General features: G+C 46.5%; 1 protein-coding gene across 1 annotated transcript in view; it reads left to right on the top strand.

Annotated features, from left to right (window-relative positions):
- The window catches only part of ALG14 (ALG14, UDP-N-acetylglucosaminyltransferase subunit), a 39,817-nt gene that overhangs the window by 1,838 nt on the left and 23,315 nt on the right, over positions 1-14,664 (top strand). Inside the window, exon 2 of the mRNA XM_006021849.3 lies at positions 4,679-4,830. Within this exon, the coding sequence (XP_006021911.1) occupies positions 4,679-4,830 (152 nt within the window). The remainder of the gene's footprint in view (positions 1-4,678; positions 4,831-14,664) is intronic.

The following is a 14,664-nucleotide window of genomic DNA, read 5'->3' as shown; positions in this document are numbered from 1 at the left end:
GCTCCATCCTGCACCCCACCTCTGACCTAGCCCCTGCCCCTCCCTCACCGTGGGGGCATTGATCTGCCCCCCCCTTCCACCACAACAGACTTACCAGCTGGATGCAGTTGTATACAGCATCATAAAGAAACCAATCCTCCATTTATAACACTGTTCCTGTGGGAAAATTAGTTCCAAGTTATGACATTTCGACTTAAGACACAGTTTTCAGGAACCAAGTGTGTTATAAGTCTGAGGACTGCCTGTAAAGTAAATTTAAAAAAGACTTATTTGCATGCTTATTTGCACATTTTTTTTCAGTGTATGGCAGTTTTTTACCAAATAGGATAATTTCGAGCTTCCAATATGATAATTTCATATTTAAGCCCTGGCAACGCTGGTGTGTGGGGAGCGGGGAACTGAGAGAGAAAGAGGGGACCAGGGGGCAGAGTGTGGGAAACACCACACTCTCAGTCGCTTGCCTGAGTCTGCCCCAGCGCGACAGCTGGTCTGTTAAAAGGCAGCGTCCACGGAAATCCCTGCCTGTCCTGTAGCTCCTGAACCACCCTGTTACCTCATGGCTCCAGCACGGCCTGCAGATGTGAGGCTGTGTGGGGTTCACAGCACATGGAGCAGGGGCTTCTGGGGCAGCAAGCCCAGAAGGGGATGCAGGGGCAAGCACAGGAATCTGAGAGGAGCTGAAAGGGCTGGTGCTCTTTACTCCACTCTTCTCCAGCCTGCTATGAGCCCTTGGGCTTTTTATTTGTCAAGAGAAGGCAAGAAGGGGTGTCAGGACACTGTCTAGTCCACTGGTTCTCAACCTTTTTTGGACCAGAACCCATTTGTAAACATCAGTGGCCAGTTCCAAGCCACTGCCCCTCACTCCTGATCTACTGCCCTTAGGTAGGGTTACCATAAATCTGGATTTTCCCAGCCATGTCCTCTTTTTGGACCCTCTAATCTCTGTTCAGATGTTTTTTGAAATATGAACTGTCCAGGATTTTGTTCTGTTGCGCTGGCAGGAGCAGGGGGAGGGTGATTGGAGGCAGCGGGGTGGTGGGAGCAGCTCTGGCAGCTTGATGTCTGGAGAGCAAGGTAAGTCTGGAGAGCGAGAGTTGGATGGCCAGGGCTTGGGGACTGTCCGGAGGGCTGTGAGGGTGAGGGGGGCAGGGGTGGGTGAAGGGGATGGATGTGTGAGGGGGGTGGGTGCTTGCTAGCGCTGGGGCTACGGCAGGGCAGGGAGGGTGGGAGGCAGCCCAGTGCCTCAGCGAGCGCTGGTGCGACGGCAGGACAGGGAGGGTGGGAGGCAGCCCAGTGCCTCAGCAACGGGGAACGGAGTTGGCAGGGCCCTTTGAGGTCATCAAGGAGCTACGTGGACAGGCCGGGCTGGTGGCAGGGCCAGGCTAGCAGGGAGATGCTGCTAGGGTGCAGGAGGTGTGGCCAAGTAGCTGCTAGGGTGCAGGAGATGTGGCCAAGTAGCTCCCTGATGACCTGGCACAGTGTGGAAGCCTCAGCCCAGACCAGGGGATGCCATAGGCATCCTCTCTTCCCTCCTACCTGTGCCAGGGCTGGACTCACTCTGCTGCTGCCCGCACAAATCAGTCATCATGCGGGATGGGGGCAGGTGGCCCCTCAGGCAGGGTTGGGAGTATCAGGGGGGTGCAGGTCAGGAGTGAGGGGCACCAGCATGGCCCAGAGTGGGGGTAAGGGTCTGTGGGTTGTGATTGAGGAGCATCGGCAGGAACTGGGGGGCTGTGGGTTGGGACTGAGGGGCACCAGCATAGCCTGGGGGGGAGGGGCCCCAGCAGGGCCAGGGGTCTGTGGGTCAGGAGTGAGGGGCAACAGCAAGGACAGGGTCTGCAGGTTGGGAGTGGCAGAGCCAGGGGGCTGTGAGTGGGGAGCGAGGTTTTTGCCTGACAGGTGTCCTTTTTTATGGAACTGGAAATATGGTAACCTATCCACAGCCCTCCAGTGCAGGGGAGCCCAAGCACCCCTTGCAGGCTGGAACTCTGCCAGCATGCAAGGGAAAAACCATGGTTTCACATATTTTTCTCCTTTAAAAGAGAATCCATTTTTAAAGTTTATTCATACCACTTTCATATATTCTTGTGACCCACTTTTGGGTCACGACCCATAGGTTGAAAAACTGCTCTAGTCCATCCTTCTTCCATGGTCAGGATCAAGGCTACAGCTTAGACCAGGGGTTTTCAACCAGGTGGTTCTTTTTAACATCTTTATCAGTGATGTGGACATTGGTGTCTGAAGTGCACTGGCTAAGTTTGCCGATGACACTAAACTTTGGGGCATAGCGTCCACACGGGAGGACAGGCTAATGATCCAGGCTGACCTGGATAAACTTGGTAAGTGGGCGGATACTAACCTGATGACATTCAATATAGATAAATGTAAGGTACTCGACCTCGGGAGAAAAAACCTGCAGCATTCTTATAGACTCAGCAGCGCTACACTTGCTAGCACCATGACTGAAAGACTTGGGGGTCATGATTGACCACAAGCACGAATGTGATGTCGCAGCTGGCAAAGCAAACCAAACTCTGGCTTGCATCCATAGATGCTTCTCAGGTAAATCGCAGGATGTCATCCTCCCACTGTACTCGGCCTTAGTGAGGCCGCAGCTGGAGTATTGCATCCAGTTCTGGGCTCCTCAATTCAAAAAGGATGTCAAGAAGCTTGAGAGAGTCCAGAGGAGAGCGACGTGCATGATCAGAGGGCAAGAGAATAGGCCTTATGAAGAGAGGCTGAGAGCCATGGGACTCTTCAGCCTGGAAAAGCGCAGGCTCAAGGGGGACCTGGTGGCTGCCTATAAGTATATAAGGGGCATTCATCAGGATCTGAGAGAATGTCTGTTCACCAGAGCCCCCCAGGGAAAACAAGGACCAATGGTCATAAACTCCTCCAAAACCATTTTAGGCTGGACATAAGGAAAAATTTCTTTACTGTCCGAGCCCCCAAAACCCAGAATGGACTCCCTCCAGAAGTGGTGCAGGCACCTACTCTGGACTCATTCAAGAAGCATTTGGATACTTATCTTGCTGGAATCCTTTGACCCCAGCTGACTTCCTGCCCCTCAGGAAGGGGGCTGGACTTGATGATCTTTGAGGTCCTTTCCAGCCCTAACATCGGTGAAATCTTTGGACTCAACCTTTTTTTGGTTGGTGTACCCTGGTAGCTGGTCGAGAAGCAGGGAGTCCCCCAGCCGGCCAATGAGTGGCGGAGGAGGGGCCAGCAGCCGATTGACAAGTGGCCGGCGGGGCCAGCACAGCAGCAAAACCAGAAACACTGGTGGCAAAACCAGGAGTGCCAGGGGCTAAACTGAAAGCGTCTCCTCTTCTCCACATCACTGCCGTTTACTCCCTGGGGCCTTCCCAAGTACCCCTGGTTGACAACCGCTGGCTTAGACGGACATCTGTCAGGGGACCAACTGCTTCTTGCCCTGCCTTCATTGGGCAAGAACAATCACATCACATCTTCTGTATGGAGGATCTAGACTTTTGAAAAGAGTGGTGCGCCCCCACATTCTGCCCCCTTCTTCCCCACCTTCTTGTTTGGTGCAGCTTGGGTCCAGCTTGGTCTGGGTTCACCCCTAGGAACAGAGCACATGGAAATTCTGTCTCCTGCTTGGCCAGTCAGCAGCTCTGGCACGGCTGCATTGTCTGCCTGGCCAATCAGCACTGACAACTGCTGCATGGCCTGGCAAGGGCTGAGCTATTTGCTATGCTTTGGGAGAGAACAGAGTTCAAACAGCATCTGACAGTAAGCGGGGGTGGGGGAGAAAGAGGCAGAGATTGGGATGGGGAAGTGGGGCAGAAGCTGTGGAAAGGTTATGGGGGTAGGAAGGCTGCCAGGGGAAGAACTGAGGGGGGCAGACAGCAAGGGGACTACCTGACCCCCCCCCATCCCCCACTATTCTTCCTGTTGTAGTGGTGGGAGGGGAACAAATCCTCTGATAATTGGATTCTATAATTGGAAAATTATAACAAATTTATACATTTTCCATATGTAGAATCTAATTATTGGGGCCATCTTAAATTCAGGGTCGACTTAGATTTGAGTAAATACGGCCGTTTTCAAAATGGGGTGCTGCTCAATTCCAAGGTATAGAGGGGTGCCTTGAGCCTAAAAAGGTTGAGAACCACTATCTTGGAGACTAACTGATTCAGAGAGGTATGAGCTTTTGCAGGTAATACTCTACTTCATTAGAGGCTGCTTACAGATGTGAAAAAAATAAAGCAAGATAAAACAGTGCTTTACCAGAAGAGGAAGCGTGTTAGTTTGACCCAGCTCCCTAGCATCTGTATAGATTAGGCGCTTCAGCAGGGCTTTTTGGCACTTGTATCTGAAGCTGATTCAATCAGCTATTAAACAAAAGCTCTAAAAAGCCCCACTGAAGCACCCAATCTATACAAATGCTGGACGAGCTGGGTCAAACTTATGTGATGCCTCTTCTGGGCATGTGCTGCGCTCAGCGCAGCAGCAGGCTGAGCTGAAAGGGCTGTTTTGGGAGGGAGGGTTTCATGCCTGTAAGCAGCCTAGATTCATCAGATGTTACCTATGAAAGCTCATGCCTCTCTGAACTAGTTAGTCTTTCTGAAGGAAGAAGCAATGCCCTTAATAGGTTATTTTGAAATAGAAATTGCTGAATATTTCATCCCCTAACTACAGGTTTTGTGTTTTTCAGGAGGGCACACAACAGAAATGTTGAGGTTACTTAGCTCTCTGTCCCAGTCATACTCACTCAGACACTATGTTTTTGCTGAGTCAGATAAGATGAGTGAAGCTAAAATACGCTCTTTTGAAGAAAAAAGAGCTGAAACTTTCACCAATTCCTTGGTAAGTGGTTAAATATAGTCTGGGAAGATGCCACAGTAAAATAGTAGTTCCAGTTACCTTTAAAAGGATTATTGAAATTAGTTTGGGGGGGAGAGGAGTTACAGTATCAAGAGAGAGAATGTATCCATTTGAAAAACAGATTCAGCTAAAATTCTCCAGGAATATAAATTTGCTTTACTTACAGAACCATTTGTATTTCTATACATTGATGGCTGTTCATATATTGTTATGTTTCTTGTCATGTCATTTCTGAAAAGTAAATGGAATGAACAAAACTGCCTACACTATATGAAGGGAGAGCCTGCAAATTTTAAATGTAGGCACTTAAGAAATGAATAAAAAATAGTTTCAGGTACTGCACTTTGCCTGTGAATTTTCCTGCCAATTCTTATGATTTTGCTTAAAATGTAATCTGTAAAAAATACACAAAAAACTGTAGGGGAAAATAACTACAGAGGAGAGAGGAGAAGGGTCTAATGAAAATGACTGTGCATAACATGGTATCAGTGGCACCAAGTAACCACACTTAAAGAGAAATATTTATCTTTTTTACTTTAAAGTTAAAGTAATCATAACTGTTACTGGTAACAGTAAAAATATTGAAGCAGAAATAAGGTTTTTAATTTGATGCTCTTCTAAGTGAAAGTTAATACATACTTTTTCTTTTAAATATCTGCAGTATTTTCTATTAAAACACTAGGAAAGTGATAATACTGTTTCTTTTAAATATATCTTAGTTTTGAATTTTATTATTAGTGTTGGATTTTGTACTATATTTTCTTTGAGCTTTTAAACTGACTTTAATATTGTGCAGGCTTGCTTCTCTGTTTTTCTAACATTTATTGAAGAATTGGTTTGCTTTCTGGATAATAGTCTGGTTCATCTCCAGTCAAATTTTATTGACTGCTTCAGGAGCCAGATTAAATCCAATTTTTCTTATCTCTGCAACACATTTGTATATTTTGAGGTATAATATTGTACCATTAATAGATAACAGCATGACTCTGATATAAAGCCTGATTTTTGGTGGGAATTGGATTGGTTCTATATATACAAAAAGGCATAAAACAACTTTGGGTATGGACTCCACCTTTTTTGAAGCACTTAATTTGTAGTACTTCAGTAACAGGGGGCCTTCCCAGGGCCAGTTAGAAGTTGGCCCACCCACCTGTTTCTGGGCTAACTGTCCACCTCTCTATCCTGCCATGCCTTGATGGAAAATGATTAAGATATTACCCAGGTGGGAGGCTACCCATTTCCTGCCTCAATGCCAGGGGGTGCTGTCTGCAGCTCCGAAACCTCACATACACTGGAGCCCATGCCTCGCAGATGGCATCCATGTGATATTCTTAACCCATACCATGACTGGTGCTCCAGGGTCTCACAGGGACTCTCACTCTTCCTGGAGCAGCAGGTCATTGTGCTCCACCTCTAGGTCTTTCTTTTGACCCCCACTCAGCCTGTTTGCGGTGGCGGACTTGCCGGGGTTAGGACTCGCCCCTAACTCTCTGGCTGAGCCCCCCTATTCGGCCTCAGGCCCAAGTATGGCCTCAGGCTTCTGAAAATATACCTTGGCCTACTCCCCACACATGGGGTTCCTCCTATGCCCACTCTAGGGCCTCTACATTATGCCCCACCCTGGGGTCTTTTCATCATCCTCGCACTCAAGTACTCATGGGACTGGCCCTTGCGCTGCCCTTCAGGCTTACTCCCAGTTTGGCCCTACTTAACGTGCCCCTGGGACTGCCCTTCAGGCCTACTCCCATTCAGCCCTACTGTGTGCGGGGCCACCTACATCCCTGCCCTCTCAGGGCCTTCACAGCTATCCCTGACCAGGAGTCTCCGGGGCCTTGCTCCCCCATGGGCTCAGGCGGCTACAGCCGTGCCTGGCCCTCATACCCCCAAATTGTGGGTACCCCAGTTGCCACCCCAGTTACCTTTCACTGGGGTGGTAACTGACTTGGCATTTCCTGGGGGCTCCCACGCCACTAGGAGCCCCACCAGGCCACCCTTCCCTGGCAGGGTGCAATTTTAGGTCATGCCTAGGACCAAGAGACTCCTGCTTTTACCTTCTAGATGTTCCTGCTGTAGCTCAGCCAGGCGATGTTTCTGCCTGGGCTGGCAGCATCAAACTGCAGTCTCTTTATACCTGGTTCCCAAAATTGCTGCTACCATCAGGCACCTGGCTGCTGCCTGACTCTTCCCTTAAAGTGGCAGGCACCCAAAGGTGCACTGCCACATGGACATACAACTGCCTCCCAGTATAAGTGTCACAGTGAATCAAGGAACCATTTTGATATGAGTTGGGCTGATTTGTAGTGCTATAACTCTGTGCGTCATCTGTTAATTCAGTTTTTATAGCACTTTAACTTTGTTTGAAGCACTATAAGCATGTTTGCCCATGTCCTCAAGACTGCATAAGCAAGTATATTACCTTGAGCAAGTAGGTCTATTTATTGTAAGTGCAATAGTAAAGTTGCATAGTAAGATTTACAGACTCTACTCCATGGATATTTCTGTTGATTTCAACAGTGTTAAGTCCCAATACTGAGCACTACAGTTATTACTCAACATTTGCAGAATTGGCAAAACAGGACTTGCCAAAGTGCAGCTTCTGGTGTAATATGAAAAATTAGAGCATCTCTGATGATGAAGGGAAAGTCACAGGTTGCTCTTAATCCAAGACCTCAGTTAAGACTGAGCTAGTCAATAATAAGACCAATGACCTCTAAAGCTATAGTATGGTATTAACGATTAAAGCACTTGCAGACTTTTTCAAATAAGTTCTATGTAGCCATAAGATTCCTTGACCTTCAGATCGCTGACTTTGGGAGCTCTTGCTGCAAATGGAAGTGTTTCATGTTTGGTAATTAGATATCAGTACCAAAATTTTATGGTGAATCAGAACAGTAATAATTTAGTGTCTTGTTTCATAGGTATTGTAGCAGGAGCAAGGACTAGGGCCCTCTGGTGGCAGAAGTATTAGCTAATAGCCCCACTCTTCATTCCCTGGGTTTGCTCACCATGCCTTGGTCTTAAATGATAGAATGGGGTGAACAGGAACAGGAACTGGTCTTTCAGATAGTCCATCATGTGGGTTAAAGAGAGTTCCTCTGGATTTCTTCACAGGGCTTCTCCTCCCCTACATGCTTCCCACACCTCTCCCAAAGAGATGTTCTGCAGCAGATGTCAACAGCTTTCCCTTCCAAATTAGTCTCTCTGCTTCCTCCTTTTCTACCAGTGTTCCCCTTTAAGGAACACTGGACCCCATTCCCAAACATTGCTCCTTTAAGGGTCAGTAATCCAAACAAATAAAACCATAGGCTTGTCTTGCCCATTCAACCAACAAGGCAGTCCTGCTGCAGACCTTCTCCTCCTCCTGCTTCTTCCTGAGCCTCACTTTTTGGCTCTGGCTAATCTCTTCACAGTTCCCTGAGTTCTGTCCAGCTGTGTTCAGCCTGGCCACTTACATCCCTTGGAGCAAGCTGCTTTCCCCTGCCATCTGCCACATCTCCTGTCCAGTAAGAGCAGGGTTTTCAGGCATAGCTCCATTCCCCTGGAGTTTTTCCAGTGTTTCCCTCTTGCATGCTGCCCCCAGCAGCTTCAAATGTGATGCATGTGGCCCCACCACCCAATCTGGGAGACCTGCCTGTCCCCCGTGACTGCCCCATGGCCGTTTTGTGTCATGTTCCCCAATTGTTCCCTAGTCCTTGCTTAGCTTGACTGTCTTCCCAGTTTGCAACCCAGGTAGGCAGTCTGGGAGGGTTTTTCTGGACTCTGTGTTGCCCAGTAGGTGTCCTGTGCCCAAGCTTTGCTACAGGCATCATTTGATGAGATTATATATTCCAAAGATTTAAAGGGAAAGATTTTTTTTTCCATTGGGGAGTGCCTTTTTCCTCCTGCTTCTTTAATACATTTTTCCTATATCTTATGTCATAAAGAATATTTTTTTTCTTCATGAAAGCAAACAGTATCTAGATAATGTATAGTGGGATAAGATTTAGAAAAACAGTGGGGTTTGTTTTCAGGAGCCAGATATCTTTATGTGCCACTTGTGCTCACTCATCTGATTAAATGGTTAAAGTTTAATTATTAGCATTCTTCAAATATTTTTGAAGCATGAGAGCTGTGTAGCATTTTATACCAGGTATATAGCTTTCCTCTAAGCAACAGGTTTTTTCTCTCCTTTCATCTGCCCCCATCCCATTTGCAAATGGAGTTTTATGGTTATGTTTTCCTTAACAATTAAAAGAAGGAAGAATCCATTTTGGAGCCTGACCAATTCTGAATGTTCTTTTTAGAGAACAAAATAAGGCCTTCTTGCTCTTCTCTGTAAAGGTTTGGAAACATTGCAAACTGCAATTTGCAACTTTCTCCCTATTCTTCCATCAGGGAGGTAGGTTTGTCTCTTTCCACACCACCTGTCAGAAATGAGAAAGACATATTTCTAAATTCTTTCAGAAAGTTTCTATAAATTATACTTAACCAAAAATCATATGCAAAAGCAGATATTACCAAAATGTTGTTCCTGGCCTGTGGCTTAGTACAGCCCTCAAAACTTGGCTATGGAAACCAGTTAGTTTTCCTTTATTCAGGCATCCTCCTCAGTCTGGCTGCCCAATGCCCAGGGAGAGAGAAGGAAGCTAGAGTCAACCTCCACCTAATCATAGCCTTCCAAATCCCCAAAATCCTAAGGGCTCCATGAGGCCTTTTGTACAGACATTGCTTGCTTCTCCATTGTCCACTGTCTTCACTTTCCACTTCCCCAGATGTTTACCACAGTGCTTCTGAGGGAGCTGTGTGACTTCCCGAGCTGCTGCCCATAGAACCATCTGTAACCTGTATGAGGAGCTTTCCGAAGTTGCTGTTGACCCATCCAGCAGTGAAAAGAACAGCTTAGATTAGATGACTAAAGGACAGGTTGGAGAATTCCCCAGCCACTTTAATGTTGACATTTGATTTTATATTTTGCACTTGTTAATATATCTACATCTAAAATGGATTAGCAGAGCCAGAGAAGTATAGCAGCTTCAGTGAGAGGGCAGAAGTATGTGTGGTGGCCCACAGAGAGTAGGGTGCATCATTATGGCCTGAAGGACTGTGTACTGGGGTGTAGAGTAGGGTTCCAAGGGCACCCTGAAGGGCTGCACTGGGGGTGTGTTGAGTAGGGCTGGAGATGTGGCCTGAAGGGCAGCACAGGAGCTGACCCCCACAAGCATAATAAAATAAGTGAAGTCCCTAGTGAGAGGGCATAAGTGGAAGCCCAGGAAAGGGACAGTTAGGCTAAGGTAAGTCTATGGACGCATGAGGCGTCAGTTGGGCATTAGGCCGAGACCCCCGATAAGTCCTCAGACATGGTGAGGTCGAGTTTTGGGTCAGAGGGAGACCCCGGTAAATCCTCAGACAGGGTAAGTCCGAGTTTAGGTCAAAAGTTAAGAACCTGTTTTGGATGCCATCTGTGAGGCATGGGACACGGTGTAGTGGTGGTATGGAGCTTTGTATAACCCCCTTGGCATCTGGGCATAAAATGCCCACATGCCTACATCCTTGCCAGTGAATCTGTACCTTGACTTGAAGAAACCATTTTTGGAAATGTGAGGATGGGTCAAAAGAACATTCAGAATCGGTCAGACTCCCTTTGTGCCAAAACACATGCTGTTTGCCAACATGGTCTTTAGATAGCACAAACCAATCATTTTCAGCTACAGGTGCATGTTCTCTTGCTTCCAGCATCAGTCTTATATTTTCAGTTTGAATATTTTTGTAGCCAAGGCAGGCAGCCAATATTTGGCAAAAAAAAAAAGAGAGTTTTTCTAAAGGAAAATGAATTTCTATTACCTGAACAGCAGCCTCAGAATTTGCCAAATGGCCCTTAAATAATATACATCTAATATACTGACCGCATTTTATGCTTATGAAAGCTGTACTAAGAAATCCTAATACTTGGTATGAAAGAAATGTTAAATAAATCTAATTTCCCTGGAATGATTACTGGGAATCATTTACTCGAATCTAAGATGAGGTTTTCTTCCCCATTTAACATAGGGGGGGGAAAGACCTTCATCTTAGATTCAAGTAAAAGCCTGGGGGTGGAGGGAGGCTGTGGTTGCAGCCCTACCCCAAGCTCAGGGTCAGATTTGGAGCCACAGTTGCTGTACCCCTCTGCAGCCTCTGCTCCCCTCTGCCTTTGCTCCCTGCCATCACTTATCTTCCCTTTACAGCTCCAGCTGGGTCCCCCTCCAGCTGGGCACAAGGAGCATGGAGCATGTGCTGCCTCCTGCCCCAGCCTGGCCACAGAGCAGTGGTAGTAGTTCTGCCCCTGGCTTTGAGTCGGGGGATGAAGCTGCAACTGCTTCAACAGCTGGTGTGTGGTTAGGCTCTGTCCTCCCTGCTTTGGGCCAGAGTAGGCCCCCAGCAGGAGTCAGAGCTGTAAGTGACAGCAAAGGTGGGGACATGCAGCAAAGGGGCCAAGTGTGGGGGCAGCAAGTGCAAAAGGGAACAGGTGCCAAGGGATGCAGGCACTGTGGGGAGGGGCAGGCATCAAGGGTTACAGGCATGGGGAGACAGGCAGGGGGCCAGGTGCTGGGGTAAGGGCAGGTGGAAGGAATGTAAGTTGGGAGGGGCAGGCACGGGATGTGTAGGCACTGGTGGAGGGCAGATGGTAGGTTGGCATGGAGTAGGCCACTTGATTCCACTGCTGCCTGCCCTACTACCACTTGCCCCCATGCCACTTCTTGCCATTGTACAGAAATAGTGGGAACAAATTTAACACAACCCTCCAAGATTCGATTCTAGACATGGAAAATTGTTTAATTTCCATTATAAATTTTATAATTTTCCATGTCCAGAATCTAATTATTGGGGGTCATCTTGAATTCAGAGTCATCTTAGATTCAGATAAATATGGTACTCTGTGTTCAGTCGAATTCATTGAAATAAGCCATGGTAATGTCAGGCTTCCACAGGCTCTCCCTGCACGCTTGTCCAAAATAAGAACGTGTGCTAGGTAAAGGCCTGAAGCCTTTGTGTTTTAAGTTTGCAGTTCCCTACAGTCAGCAGGTTTTGAACTGACAGTTTGCTCCATTTGGTATCTAACAATGAAGAGGTCCCCAATTATAGAATCATAGAAAAGTCGGGATGGAAGGGATCTCACGAGCCCCTTGCACAAGGTAGGATTGTCTCTGATTAAACCATTCCAGCCAAGTGTCTGTCCAACCTGCTCTTGAAAATTTCCAAGGCTGGGGATTCCATGGCTTCTTTAGACAGCTTGTTCCAATGCTCAAGCATTTTCATAGAAAGTTCTTTCTAATCTTCAAACTAAATTTCCTCTTCTGCAACTTGAGGCTATTGCTCTTAGTCCTGTCCCCTCAGCCATAGAGAAAAGCTCACTTCCATCCTCTCTATAATTGCCTTTCAGATATTTGAAGACTGTTATAAAATCCCCCCTCAGTCTTCTCTGTTCCAAACTAAATAATCCTAGTTCTTTCAGCCCTTTCCCATAAGTCTCGAGTCTCGGGCCCTAATCATTTTTGGTCACTCTGCACAAAACTCTTTTTAAATCTGTCCATATTTTTCTTGAAGTGAGTGGCCCAAAACTGGACACAATATCCCAGCTGAGGCCTCACTAGTACTGAACAGAGCAGAAGAATCACTTCCCTTGATTTGCAAGTGACATTCCTGTTACTAAAACCCAGTAAATGGATGGCTTTTTTCACAAGAGCACACTATTGGCTCATATTCAGCTGATGGTCTATTGTAATCCCCAGGTCCTCCTCTACAGTACTGCAGCCTAGCCAGTCATTCCATTATTCCATCCCAAGTGCAGGACTTTGCAGTTGTCCTTGTTGAATTTCATCTGACTGATTGAAGACCATTTTTCCAGTCTGTCCAGGTCATTCTGCATCCTCATCCTCCCCTGCTGAGCGTCCGCAACTCTACCCAATTTGCTATCATCCACAGATTTGCTAAGCATGCACTTGATCTCATCATCCAAATCATTCATAAAAATGTTGAACAATACCAGACCCAGGATAGACCCCTGGGGAACCCCATCTGATACCTCCTTCCAACTAGATGTTGAGCCATTGATGACAGTTTGTTGAGTATAATGACCCACCTGGTTACTCCAGTTACAGTACTTTCATCTAGTCTGCATTTCCTACCTTGTTAATGAGGATGTTGTGGAAAACAGCATCAAAAGCCTTGCTAAAAATCAAGGTATATCACATCAACTGCTCTCCTCCAATCCAGTCTGTCATCTTATCACAGAAGGAAATTAGGGTGGTCAGGAATGGCTTGTTCGTGGTGAATTCGTGCTGGCTATTCCTGATCAATTTGTTCTCTAGGTGCTTCATAATAGATTCCTTGAGGACCTGCTCTATGATCTTTTCTTTTCAGGTATCAAGGCAAGGCTGACTGGTCTGTCATTCCCTAAATCCTCTTCCCCCTTTCTTAAGGGCACTATATCTGCCCTTTTCTAATCATTTGGGACCTCACCTGACCTTCACAAGTTTTCAAAGAGGATAACCAATGGTTCTGAATTTACCTCACCCAATTCCTTGAGTACCGTAGGGTGCATCCCACCTGGCCCTGCTGACTTGAAATCATCTAGCTTCTCTAAGTAATCCTGTTATTGTGCTACTCTAGGCTGTACATCTCCTTCTCTATCTTTGGTGCCAACTGCATTCATCATCTAGTAGCTGCCCCTGTTTGTGAAGGGTGAAGTAAAAAAGGCCTTAAGTACTTCAGCCTTCTCTGCATCATGCATAACTAGATCGCCTTCCACATTCCATGAGGGACCTATGGTTTCTCTGGTCTTCCTCTTACTTTTGGCATACTTGTAGAATTCCTTTTTATTGCCTTTTATGTCCCTTACCAGCTACATCTCAAATTGTGCCTCAGCTACCTTAATTTTCTCCCTGTATGTCTGTGAAATACTCTTATACTCTTCCCTGGTACCATGTAGGTTTGCTTTTTGAGTTTCAGCTCATTGAAGAGAGATTGCTGTCGAGCCAGACTGGCCTTCTGTCACATTTCTCATTCTTCTGTCATATCGGGATGGACCCATAAAAGGACCTCCTTAAAGAACAGCCAGCTCTCCTGGACTCCTTTTCCCTTCAGACTGGTCTCCCAGGGGATTCTGCCCACCAGTTCCCTGCATTTGTTAAAGTCTGCTTTTCTGAAGTCCAGTGTCTTTATTCTGCTGGTCTCCTTTCTTTCTTCCCTTAGGCTCTTGAACACTATCATTTAATGGTCACTGTCACCCAAGTTACCTTCCACTTTCATATTCTTAACCAATTCCTCCCTATTTGTGAGCTGCAGGTTGAGAAGAGTTTCCCCCCTAGGTGGCCTGCCTACCATCTCCATCAAGAAATTATTCCCAACACACTCCCAGAATTTGCTGGACTGCTTATGTATTGCTGTTTCCCTCCCAATACATGTCCCCGATAACATACTGGAAAAACAATTAAAATAAACGCCAACATATGGGAGCACATTAGGAATAGAAAGACTAGCTTGTGCACTTTTTGATATACAGATATGATAATGCAATCTTCCAATAAAAGATATGAGGGAGGCTTAGCTGTTTTTTTTCTACTTTGCAATAAGCGGAGAGAGAAAAGACTCACCAATGAAAGGTCTGGAGGGCACAGTTTTCTGGAGTTGATAGCTGCGCCAAGAAACTGGCTTCAGGCTAGGACACTGGTAGGCAACATCTCAGGCTAAGAGCATGTTCTTGGAAAATGAAAACAAAATTGGTTTGGCCATAATTTGAAATTTACAATACAAGACAAATTCTTTCTTCAGTGCCACTTGTGAACATCTGGAAAAGGC

The sequence above is a fragment of the Alligator sinensis genome, unplaced genomic scaffold (genome assembly GCF_000455745.1).
Source record: "Alligator sinensis unplaced genomic scaffold, ASM45574v1 scaffold199_1, whole genome shotgun sequence".
NCBI lineage: Eukaryota > Metazoa > Chordata > Crocodylia > Alligatoridae > Alligator > Alligator sinensis.
This window is presented reverse-complemented; position numbering and strand designations above follow the sequence as displayed.